Here is a 12,807-nt window from a genome sequence, read left to right as displayed (position 1 = left end):
CGTGAAAGGGCAGCGGGGGTTGAGAAAAATGGTAGGGTATATATATATTTTTTTTTTTTTTTTTTTGGTGCTGCAACAAGAGACTGGTGTTTCAAGGGCATGAAATATAAGTTGGACTGACCGTGAACGGTAAGCATGGCAGATGTTTCAGACTTCCCAACCATGTTCTCCACCACACATGTATAGGAACCCTCATCTGAAGAGGTCACTTGGCGAACAATCAAAGTGTGGTCTTCAAGGATTTCATACCTAAAAGAATGGAGGGAAGAGGTGGGAGATGTATCACTTGATGGAAAGGAGAGGTTGAACCATTGTGTTGCCATGTTTACAAAAAAAGGCGGATATAATTTACCTGCCCTTAGGTAGCTCCGAATCATCTTTCCTCCAGCGGACAGTAGGAACAGGATCACCTTGAACCGCACAGTGGAACTCCGCACTCCCGTCTGCCAGCACCACCGCATTGCTGGGCCGCTTGAGGAAGGTGGGGCGCTCTAATGGGCATCCGGCCAAATAGTTCAATTTAATATCAATAGAATTCACGGGGGGGGGGTAAATTAACCAAAGTACTCTCTCGGTTGACGTCAGGGCTGTCATTTCTCTTCCACACCAAAATCATCCAAGCATGCCTGTCTGGACATCTTCACATTAGGCCATCTATATGGTATGATCTATATTCTGGCAATTGTCACTCAAAGATCTCAAAGGTCATACGTGTTGTACGACATTCTGGAGTATTTTGACCGTTGGAGTGCATTCTGCAAGATTATTCTCACAGCCTTGAATGGCTTTATTGTGGCTTTAGACTGCAGATTCCACACCCCAACCAAGGTCATCTCACTGCGATACTGATAAGAGCTCAATTCCAATGGGAAATGGTAGAAAAAGGAGTGTGGGGTGGTGGAGTGAGAGGGGAGGGGGGTGAGAATTAAGGCTGAAGGCTAAACTTTTAGATGTGGAAGGAAGCAAGATGGGATCTCTGATGCTGAGGTGGTTGCAGGGTTATTGTCTTACACGCATTGCCTTTGCTACGCATGTGCCATATATTTTTAGCTTTGGATATATTGCATATAATGAACGCGTTCCAGTGACGCAGACACTGGGACTGAAATGTCATTTGTACAAAGTGATGCACTGTAACATTTCCAAAAAAAAAAAAACATCAATTGCAAAGGTGCTAATTTTACCAAGCACGGTGAGCTCAGCGATTTCACTTTCGCGCTCGCCGACCATGTTGGTTCCAACGCAAATGTATTTTCCTGCGTCGCTCTTCCTGCTATTGGTGATCATCAGCTTGCCACCGCGGATCTAAATGAAAGCACACAGATTATTGACACAGCTGTATTTGCTCAAGCCCCCAAGCAGACGTGCATCATTTGTTCGTCACCGGGTGTGTATAATTTGGCCATAACTGCGGAGCCCTTTGGAATAAAAGATGCTACTTTACACGTTTAAATGTGTATATGTGCTTCTTACAAAGATGCAGAAGAAGTTTTGCGCCTCATGTAACCATACGGTATGAGAAACTCTATAGTGTAATAGTAGACCGGTGTACATCCGTATGCACCAATGTACTTTTCCTTGAATAAACTTTTTTAATTCCCTATTCGTATATCAGCACGCACACTCATCACATCGTTGGCATTCGTTTCATATACGATTCACCCTGCAACGCCACGGGGCGCAGAAGCTGTCTTTATCCGACTTTGAATGTGAGCCTTTGCACAAACAGCCTATCACTACCCACTGTTATACCGCAACGGCTGCAAACGAATACAATGAGGAAGCAAACACACAAGGCTGTTTACTGCAAAGGCACAACGACCTTGACAAAAATCAGCGCTTGGCTTTTGTGAAAATGCTTACTTTTTTTATTTTTTTTTTCAAGGGCAATCTCTTCTGTTGCTACTTAGAGGAGGTCAAGAAGTCAAAGGTCAAGGCTGCCTGCCGTGTCGTGTCAGCCAAGGAAGCCAGGGTATTCAGCGTCATGCTGAATAGCACCTGATGGCCACTCAACAGCATATAGATAGAACCCCCTCATTAAATTGATGCTGCAGGGATCAAATTAAACGTATACCAGAAAAAGCCCCTCCCCCGCACCTCCTGTAAATTGCCACAAAACGATCTGCCAGGAATGCAGTTCCAGAATTTCAAATGTAATAAACAGCGGTTGTTTGTTGGCATGATGTGCACCTATGGTAGCCTAGTAATACACAGGGTGAATTATGAGAACTGCGTCTTGCTCGAATTTAGTATTCAGTGGATTAGTCAAAGGTGTTTGAACTATTGGAATAAGATACTGTGGACAGCAAGATTATTATGCAGGTATTTGTGGGAACGAGGATTGCTGAGTCTACAATGTTCGAACCCATTTTAAAATTAGAAACAGTGTCATGACATCAGTGAATTATCCCTTCAGGGCTGCTAAAACCATCTTCCACTAACTTCTGTGGTTTGTTGTACTGCTGCACTTTAGCAGCTGATTAAAGAGTCAGCTTTTTTTTTTTCCTCCGAGAGTGACCACTTCCTATTTTAGCTGCAATTTCAGTGGCAAGAAAAATGGCTTGTTGAGCCTTCATGTGCAACCCCAAAACCTCAACTTTCAGTCCGGTTCCTCATCAATAAGGCCTGCCTCGACATGCACCCCGTGATCCCTTAACAGTGCACATTCAAAAACAGCTGATTGTGAAATGCGCAATTGGTGCATGCACAGCTTTCATTAAAAACTATCCTGACCCTGTCAATGACTAACGCACACCTTTTGTATGCATTCACTTACAACACGAAGGAAGCAAAGCAGTCACTTTTGGTTGACTTCTATTTTCTTTGAAAAGTAAATGATGTCTTTTCGGTGAACTCTTGGGGCAAAGTCATATTTCCATAGTTGGGAGGACAAAGACAGGCGTGCAAGGAGTACAAACCAAAAGCAGCCTTTGTATTTGTCTCACAGGGGCCTCGGCATGGGTCTGATCCCTGCTTCTCCTTAAATCACAGCTCGCTGCTCTGTCCATCACAAACCCCGAGAGGGACTCTACCTGTCACTGTGCACTAACTGAACTTTCAAACATGCAACGCATCAACACAAAACCCCTTGCCAACACTTATTAAATGCATGATGTTGTCAAGTTCTACATCGGGGTTTCTGGTGCACAGAGCAGAACGTAATACTGTACACGCAATGCGCAAAGTCCAAGTATCTTACTGTAATCCGTTCCTCCCTGTCGTCTAAATTCAACCCATTTTTCCTCCATGAGATAGTGGGCTCCGGATGTCCACGGGGTGGCTGGCACTCCAGCACCGCAGGCTCGCCCGCCGCAACCATGACGTCGACTGGGTTCTGCCTGAAGTCATCACGTAAAACTGCAATTGGAAAAAAAAAAAATAATTACAATTAAAACAGAACAGGCCATGTCAATGAGAGCTTTGATTATTGTACTGGTTGCTTTAAAAGAGGTTGCTGACATTCAGTATGTTAAATAAACAATGAATGTATTGCATTGTGAAGTAATAACAGAGCAAAAAAAAAAAGTAGAATTCCCAAACTTCTATGATATCCACATTCCAGTTACCTCTGTAAAAGTAATTAACAGATGAAGGACTTTAATCCTGCTGGGCATGTCAGAGGGGTTCATAAGTCCACGAAAACTAAACAAATGGTTACCCGACATGGCACAGAATTTGTTCCTGAACAATATCAACTGGTGAGCTTGAGATAGTTCAGATGCTGGCAGTGGTAAGGCAAAATTATCACATTTCAACAGCAAAGAGCCTGCACGCAGAAAATACGCTCGCAGCCAGAAGTTGAACCGAAGACAAAGGAAACTTGTGTCTGTCCAACGCTGCCCAACCGATGACTGTGATTTGTGGTCATCATTGGCAGCTCGTTCTCAAGCACAATGTACAACACGTGTCAAAAATCATACTAAAATACCAGTCAGCTAAAAATACAACACTGGACCAAGATTTGCTGATTTGTGCTGGACGGGCTTTAACGGAAAGGAATCCTCGCACGGAAGGCTGAACTCGTTCGCTCTGTCACTTAAGTGATTCTTGATCGTGATGAGATGAAGAATGTACTGTATTTGAATGAAGTGACTGCTCTAAAGCATGCGCGGTCTTAAAATTAAAACAAAAAAAAATTGGTTGAGGGTTGGCTGTGGACCCGAACAAGACAAGGGAGTTGAGCCAACCAACATACCAACATAGAGTCAGCAGAACAGCGGTAGAGTTCTGTTTGACTGAAAAGACAGGAAACAATAAGGAAAAGGCATAATCACTCCCAGATGGAGGCAAACACATTCATCCACGGATTTGTACATGACACCGGGCCAGTTTGCCCGAGATACTTGATGAAGCACCGTCGCTATGGGAAAACAAATTGGGATGGCCTGGTAATTGGAACTACTTTGAACCCTGTATCTTTCGGGGCTAAATTCTGCCGCTGCGATGCTCTGGGCAGGCTTTTGACAGGCTGACTTGTACAGTTGACTGAACGCTGATGGGAAACAGCTGTCCGAATAGCCCGTTTCCCATCTCCGCCAATAGCATTGTGTCACATGATAAAAGACATTCCTCATGGGATGCAAAAACATGGTTGAGATTACTTCAGACAGGAAGACAGTGAGACTATTGTAAAAGTGTGTGCGACTGTGCATCTGGACGCGGGCTTGCTGATTGATCGAGTGATACGATTGTATTGTAATGCTGATAGAAATCAGGTTACACATCTGCTTTCACTGTTATGTCATATTCCGTGGCGTGCACTGTTCCCACAAATCCCAAAGATGTATTTAGGGTTTGCGCTGGATTTATTTTCAGGTAAAGTAAAGGGAACTTGGACATGTTCGTGAGGAATACCATTTACGGTCAGTGACGATTCCGTTGACAGATGAAAACCCACTTTCATCAATCTCTCATTTTGGATGTATCATTTGAGTTTGTTGTGCACTCTCTTTGTTAATTTTAGCAAAGTACTTCCAGGGACATGGATAATGTTGAACAGACTGAGGGTGCCATTATTATTCTGGAGGGGATAGGCAATTTCCTTCATGCCACGGTGACTTCTGTATTTTCACCGTGAATTCAGATACTCAACACCATGCGTGGGTTCTTCCTTGGACCATGTACCACACCGCCAGAGTTTTATGTTGGTTTTTTGGTGTTGTTTTTTTGCATAATCCAAACTGCTTTTTCGCTCTTTTGAAATGTCAATGTCAATGGTTGCTGCACAAAGGGGGTGATTCATTGAAAATGGATAAAGACTTACAGAACATCCACTTGTAATGCTTGTTAACGCTGGGGTGTTTCTTTGTTTTTTTGTTTTTTGGTGGTTGCAGTTCTGCTTCCTTCCCTCACTGTTCAACCAGGCTAATGGACTTCCATTACAAAGATGACCTGTAATGGAGATAAGGTGTTGCACCTCGCAAGCATACCGAGCAACATCTTTTCTCAAAACATCCCAGAGTCAGATGTGAACAACTCATGAAGACATACATTTTCACTCATATTGGCAGCACATCACCTGACGCCAAATTACTCGTCGTTATGACTTTGTATTATATCAGGTGTGGGGTGCCTAAACCTGCTCGACTTCCAACGCGTTGGCATTTCTCTCCCTCATAATCGATATGACAAGATTGACCGCCTAATTTTTTTTTATCTTCTACGTAAAAGCTGTGCTGTTCTAATACAAAGCGATGCAACACCACCATCAATAGATCTGCTCGTCATGTTGTTTGTAAACCTGAATTTCATCGACCAACAACATCCTCGACCACTACTACACATTGAAAAATGTCCTTGGCGAATTGATACATCATGGAAGTAAATGGGTAATTGATGAATATAAACATGCAAGGGAGTGTTAAGTGAGCAAAAATAAATGTCTTATTAGATAATAACATTGGTGTGAATGCTTGTCTCAGCATGGAGGTTATCTGAAAAATACGTTAAGCCTCGTTTTTTTCAATAGAGCGATGTTTGTATGTGCTTCTCCATTGAAAATCCGTTTCAATGGCGTAGCTTGGTTGACAAAATGCCGACAAAGAACCCGCAAAACAACAAATTACCCAGAGCTGTAAAACATATTTCAACATGCTTTGACAGCAGAATCACTGATGGTTTTATTCTGTATTCCACAAAACATTTCCACTCCATCACTTTTGACGTTCCATGAGTGTTTTGTGATTCTTTGGCGGCCTATCGCTACACCTCCCGAAGCCAAACCCGGTTTTTCCTTGTTTAGTTGGAGCTTTACACCTTTCACTCTCTGCATCTGATCCCCTCCAGATGAGAATCTCATGGCCTACTTCAAAGCAATAGCCCTTGGCCTCGCTTCCCTGGATCTGACAGTGTCTGACTTGTTAGTCCTCTGGAGCCTGAGCCTACTGCAGCAGAGCACCGATAATCCTCTCGGCAGAGTCCAACTGGACCAAAGAGGAACACAATCTACCCCACAGACGGGGATGGACAGTGCAAACATAGCGAGCTGATCACCTGACATCACCGCATGAGGTTGTCACAGGCGGCTTTGGACATCACAGCCAAAACTACTCGGCGAATTACTCTTGAGCTCTGCATTCAGGAACAAATCCTCTGCTTTCTTAAGACTGAATAGATAGTTTAATTGTCAGATGTGTGCTTCACCTTTAAAAAGCGCCATGGAAAGTGACAGTTTCGTTTTTGCTCAACAACTAAGCATTTATCAACCAACTATCGTGCGCTTTTGTTGTCGGTTTAGGTAACAATGACAACTAATTACTGGTTTTTTTTTCCTCGATTGACCCTATTCATGTCACTCCTGGTTTTGCTTTGAATGTGATTAGTCAAAACGAAGGAATACGGTACGAGAATAATATGAATAAGAACATCTTCAACAAGCGTTTTGAATTGCTGAGAACCAAGTTAATTACAAAGTGACATCAAGGCTAATAAATAATCAGCATTCGTCAGAGACAGCATTCTGTGTTTTTGGATGTCATTTACAACAGGAAAATGTGAATGTGTGAACATGTTTATCCTCACAACAACAAGTACTGGAAAGATGTAGACCAAAAATAGTGTAGGGAGGTGTATGGAATAAAAATGCATCTGCGCTTTTGTTCCTCACATATAATTAAATCGAGTAATTCAAAATCTTGGATTTCTGAAGCAAGGTTAGATGTACAAACAACGATGGGGAGCATTTGTCCAAGTTTGGGCTGTCATCATTTAAACAGTGCGACAGTTAACAACCACATTTTGGGAAAAAAAATGGTGAAATGAATGAAACAGATATTAAAGGACGCTGGGTGATGTAACCGCTAAGTGCTTGGGACTAAAGACCTAATAATCTATCTTCTGACCTCCTTCTGCCCTCTTCTCTGCGTCGAGAACCCCCCCACCCCCACCCCCTCCCACCTGCACCTCAACCAGCTCCTCCCCCTTCTCTGCTACCTCGTTTCTGCGGCAAAGCCGTCTGCAGGGACGAAAAGCTCCAGGAGAAACAGCTGCTCCACAAACCATTCAATATGTGCAGTCCATGTATACTGTAGGTGGTCAATCAGGCTGTAAGCAGACACGCAGTCACACACACACACACATACACACACACACACACACAAACACACACCCTCAAGGCCAATGGGAGGTGTAGCTCCTTTGCAAGCATATATAAACCAGAGCAAATAACAGATTATCAGCGGCAACCAAGCAAAAGCAATAAAAAGCAAAGATCCCACACATACAAATGAGGATACAGCAGCCGCGCAGCCTCATAACGACGGCACAGGAGATTTGTAAAACACACACAGGCTTCCTGAAGACACACACAGCCCACAACTTGTAAAGGAAACAGAGTTGCTTGCCTGGCCTCCCCGGGCTCCACTATTTGAGTTATTTTTCAATGAAATGAAAGAAAAGAAAAGTTACTCCTGAGACAAATCAAAGTTTTTGCACGAATAACCATACATATTTCAAACTTTTGACAGGCCAATTAATTCAACACTGAAATATCTGAAAAGCCTGTTTCTTGAGTGGTTGCATCCTCTTACCTCAGCCCCCTGCCCCCCCCCCTTTTATCCAATATTTTTGTTTCAGGGAATTGAAAATGTAACTCAACTCAACTGTATTTCTACGGCACTTTAAAACAACCACTGCTACAGATGGAGCAAAAATAACACTGAACACCGTGTGTGTGTGTGTGTGTGTGTAAGTGTGTAGGTGTGTGGCCCCCACCACCGCTTATATGGTTGTACATGTTAGCAAATCCTATTTATCTACTGTCTGTGCAAAACAGATCACTGGAAAATAGGCAGACATTAATACACAATTTACAAGATAGCAGAGCAGAAATTAAAATAATGCTATTCTTCATCCAAAAAGGAAAACAGGTGAGAGTGAGAAGCTGAGAATGCAGGAAGGGTAGATGTAGCCAGACGGAGATATGAAGCAGATTAAGAGAATTAGTGAAGTGGCAGAATAACTGGGTGAAACAGAGGTTGAAGAGCTCTCGGTGTGACATTTTATCTGAACCACTGAGTAAATTAAGCTCAATAAATTAGTTGTTGGAATTTGAGGCAATGGGAATAATACGGCTATCAGGAAATATACGCTGCTGAGCACAAGAATAATAAGATGGTACAAAACCAAATCAAGCCTATTGTAAGTGGTGGAGAGAGATGAACATAGCTGATACTGGATGCAACGCTTTCAGCGTGCTATAAAAACACATACTGTCAACCTTTAACCCTCTCATTAGTGTTATCCCACCAAAAAAGAGTAAATTGTCATGAATAAATCCACTTGGAAGCCACTGAATGAAAGACTTTCACTCCGACATAGTCACATTACCATTTCAATGACCGTCCAAGACTGCAAATCGCCGAGACTGTTTGAGTAATTGGAAACATTAAGTAGATAAAATATGTAAAGAGACGGTTGGATGTGTGGCGATTCGTTTTTTTCACCAAGACAAAAAAAAACAAAAAACAAAACAAAAAAAAAAATCTGATTTTCCGAGTAATATAAAGAATGAACATCTCCCTCTTGGGACATAGACTGGAGCAATGTGGTTGCTTTGTTTGGTAAAACAAAGAACTGGTGCAGGAAGCAGTCAGACCTTGAGTCAAATGTATTCAGCAATACAACCCTTAAGCAAACCTTTGCTTGAGCACTGTGACCTCTGTGGAGGTGCTGGAAGAAATGTCCTTAGGCTGTATAAAGTTCGAAGAGCTCCTCGGTGAAACTAAAACAAACCGTAGGGCTCGATCATCATTAGGGGAAGCCGCGGAATAAAAGATTTCCAGTCTGACATAGTCACATTACAAGTCATATTAAACGATTATCATTCCAATAAGGTTTGCGTCTGTGGAAATGACGACGAGAGTCTATAGGAATAATAATAGGGCAAAACTCAGGAGAGGTGCGCCAACGAGGGAATGCACTCGCAGGTCAAAAAAAGAGGCGGTGGAGAGGAGGATAGGGATGAGTAGGCGGAGGATGGTGATGTGTTGCACCATGTAAGCCAGACAAAGACATACATGCACAGAGGAGTGAAACAGACAAAGAGACAAAGACTCCAGAAATACCCAGAACCAAACCTTTTTTTTTCCCACCATGCAGTATTAGTTTTGTTCTTTTTCTTGCGCTACTCAATTTGTTGGGTTCTCACGCACAGTCAGAAAAACGATCAAGTCAAATCCCAAATATATGATGTCAGATGTACAAATACCGTAGTGATGACCGAAGTGCAAATATGAGCAAGATCGAGGGAATATGGCAGAAGGGAGTCTTAACGTGACACTGAAAGGATTCCTTTTTGTATTGTAGGCTTCCTTGTTGGCATGCCCGAATGCACCCTGTAAATGAGGTTGATAATGCTTTGCCAGTGTACGCTAGCTGCACCCGTGCTGTAGCCGGCAAAGATTGAAATTGTGCTTTTAGATGAATAAATAAAACGAATGTGTGGAACGGTTTGTGTGTGAGCTCCTTAAAAAAAAGGGACATCACCAACTACTTGCCTGGCATGTAGTGAATGTTTGCGTTCTTTTGCAAGGTCGGTTGCAAAATAAGTCTCACAATGATGCACCCATGCGAGCAAATCACACACAAACACACACATTGGCAGGTATATCTGCATTGCAATGTACCCTCGGGGGACTTAAACATTCCCCAATGTCATCAATCTGAAAGACAATTCAACAACCGAGAGAAACTGACTCCTTGCGGATATATAACATTTCTTGAAGAGGTGAGACAAAGGAACATCAGCCAAAGCATACAGGACACAACTACATAGTACAGAACTTAATATTTGGGATCGTGTCACCATAGACCGAATCCTATTATTTGGTTCAGCCTTTTAAAGTCACCGAGAGGATACGGGTTGTTTGATTTAGGGAGAGAAATCGAGAACAACGACAAGCTTGTTTGGTTTAGACTGCGCTGCGCAAAAGGAGGAATGAATGGGAAGAGAAATGAACGAGGGGTGAAAGATGAAACTTTAATTATCTCTCCGGGGAAATCGGGTCATCAGCGGGCACAGCGAAAGGTGCGGATACGAACGCAACCGAGGCGAGCCGTTGTGGCAAACCGAATTCATTAACACAAAGCTTACAAAGACTGTAATCATTTTTACATTGATGTGTATTAGACAGGACATCAAATATATAAAATGGCAGATGGGAACTCTTTCGAGGTACAACACGTGTCTCCTTTGAGCTCTTTGGCTCATCAAACATTGCAAGTCGCAGATGGGGAAGAAGATCGTAACAGCAGCTTGAGCAGAGGCGGCGGACCTGAAGCCGAGGCACTTCTCAGCCCCATTAATTGGGAGGAAACATGAAGCCTCTGAATAAACACCCGGTACTGGAGAGACTCAAGGCTCAGTTTTCCTCCCATTGCACTTTATCTCCGGAGCAGTTTAACCAAGAAAACACGCGCTACCTTCTTCTCTCAATGCTATCCCCCAATCTTTGTAGCGCAGCCTTCCATTGCCAGCCTGACAACCCAAACATCTCAGGACTACCAAATATGACAACACGCTGTGATCCCTCAACTCTGTACCCACCGCTCTTCACCTCCGCCTCTTTTATATTCGCCTCGCTCGCAGGCTCACAGTCCTCTGCTGCTTTCTGCTTTTTCGTTCACCCTAATTATCTCACAGGGCTGTGAAGGTAGACCGGACCATCCCCCCACAATTCTGCAGACCCGCAACCGGAGAGACCCTGATGAATAATTTCACGTTTCTCTTGCCTTCTCTTTCCACGTGTTCTCAAATTGATTATTGTACAGAAAGCGCGGTTAAGAGAGCTGCCCGCTGGGTGATTTGTCTTTCTGACGAGCATCGTCACTGAGAGAGGCAGAATGCTCCAAGTGATATGCAAAGAGTAGTTAAAAAAAAAAAAAGTGATTGTAGCAAAAAAAAAAAAAGGTTGGGTGGACTTGCTTTTGATAGATGATTCTGTTTGATGTTGTGGTCTTAGGCACATGTTCTAGCGGAGAGTGGACATTTGTTGAGTGGTATGCAAATTAGAGAGCATGCGTAGAGATAGGCTGACAGAGAGGTGTTGCTATGCATATGAAGCATGTTCCAAAATAGAGCTAAAACAGCATTACGGTATTCCCTCGTGACTTCATGGGTCGGTTATCGCAGATTCACTCTATTGTGGATTTTAATTTAGGACCATAATGTTGCAGTTTTACCTCTGGCATGTTTTCTTGATATTTTTCTTCCTTGGAGAATAACTACCGGTCATATAAATCCGAGACCATATTACTCTCAAAAGGTGGAGCCCCAGCTCCAGGTCCGGGATGAGATCCTGCCCCAAGTGGAGGAGTTTGAGAATCTTGGGATGTTGTTCACGAGTGAGGGAAGAATAGAGCAGATATCGACAGCCGCATTGTTGCAGCTTCTTCAGTTATGAACATTCGGTATCAGTCTGTTATGGTTCGGAGGGACCTGAGCCGAAAGGCGAATATCTCAATGTACCAGTTGATCTACATTCTCACCCTCACCTATGGTCACGAGCCGTGAGTTGTGACCGAAAGAGCAAGATCGCAGATAGAAGCTCAGCCAACTCCGAGTACAGCTGCTGCCCTTCCAGGTTGAAAAGGGGCAGATGAGGTGGCTGAGGCATCTGATTAGGATGCCGCTTGGTTGTCTCCCTGGTCAGGTGTGCCGGCCACCTCCCCGACAGGAGGTGGCCCCAGGGACGATCCAGGACACGCTGGAGATACTGTCTCCCAGCTAGCCTCCGGGATCACAAACTGGGACATAAAATTGGCCCAAAAAATATTTGAAAACCACATCATAAAAAAATAATAACATATAATAGGAGCAGTATGTCTCCGTGTTTGATGGTACCGCCCCAGTGAAAACCCTAAAAGTCGAATAATGTCAATGCTCTGTTATCTGCTCCCCACTGTGACCCGTGTTGTTGTCAATATGAACTACAAAAACTGCTCCACACAATCATTTGTCGGTGTTTGACTTTTATGTAAATATGACTGTTGCTGGATTATGTCAGCCTCCAGGTGATTTTCCATCCCCGACAATTCCAATTGGTTGACGTGCGGTACCCAACGATGACAGGGGCGGAGGGTATCATTTGGGCACCACAGGAAAGGCAGCGCCTTATCATTAGCACAAAGTATTTTGGTGAATAAGCCGTTGAAATACAAGCATTTATCCTAATTCAGTCCTCTGCCTGCCTCGCCTGACTCAAAGGGAGTCAAAAAAAAAAAAAAAAAAGCAGACGAAGATGAGGTGGTTGCGTTTTACTGCCGTGTCCCCTGATTGGCCCCCGTGTCATCAACCCCGGGGGCCCCAAC

General features: G+C 43.5%; 1 protein-coding gene across 4 annotated transcripts in view; it reads right to left on the bottom strand.

The window, feature by feature from the left end:
- LOC109508958 (roundabout homolog 1-like) overlaps nucleotides 1-12,807 on the bottom strand; it is a 72,626-nt gene that overhangs the window by 14,283 nt on the left and 45,536 nt on the right. For all 4 annotated transcript variants that reach the window (XM_019858897.1, XM_019858896.1, XM_019858898.1 and 1 more), the window contains 4 exons: nucleotides 3,200-3,357; nucleotides 1,185-1,305; nucleotides 353-491; nucleotides 122-249 (listed from right to left, as the gene is read on the bottom strand). In XM_019858897.1, coding sequence (XP_019714456.1) covers nucleotides 122-249; nucleotides 353-491; nucleotides 1,185-1,305; nucleotides 3,200-3,357 — 546 coding nt within the window. The remainder of the gene's footprint in view (nucleotides 1-121; nucleotides 250-352; nucleotides 492-1,184; nucleotides 1,306-3,199; nucleotides 3,358-12,807) is intronic.

The sequence above is a fragment of the Hippocampus comes genome, unplaced genomic scaffold (assembly GCF_001891065.2).
Source record: "Hippocampus comes isolate QL1 unplaced genomic scaffold, H_comes_QL1_v1.1 scaffold230, whole genome shotgun sequence".
NCBI lineage: Eukaryota > Metazoa > Chordata > Actinopteri > Syngnathiformes > Syngnathidae > Hippocampus > Hippocampus comes.
Note: the sequence above shows the minus strand (reverse complement) of the source record. Positions and strands in the feature narration are given on the sequence as shown.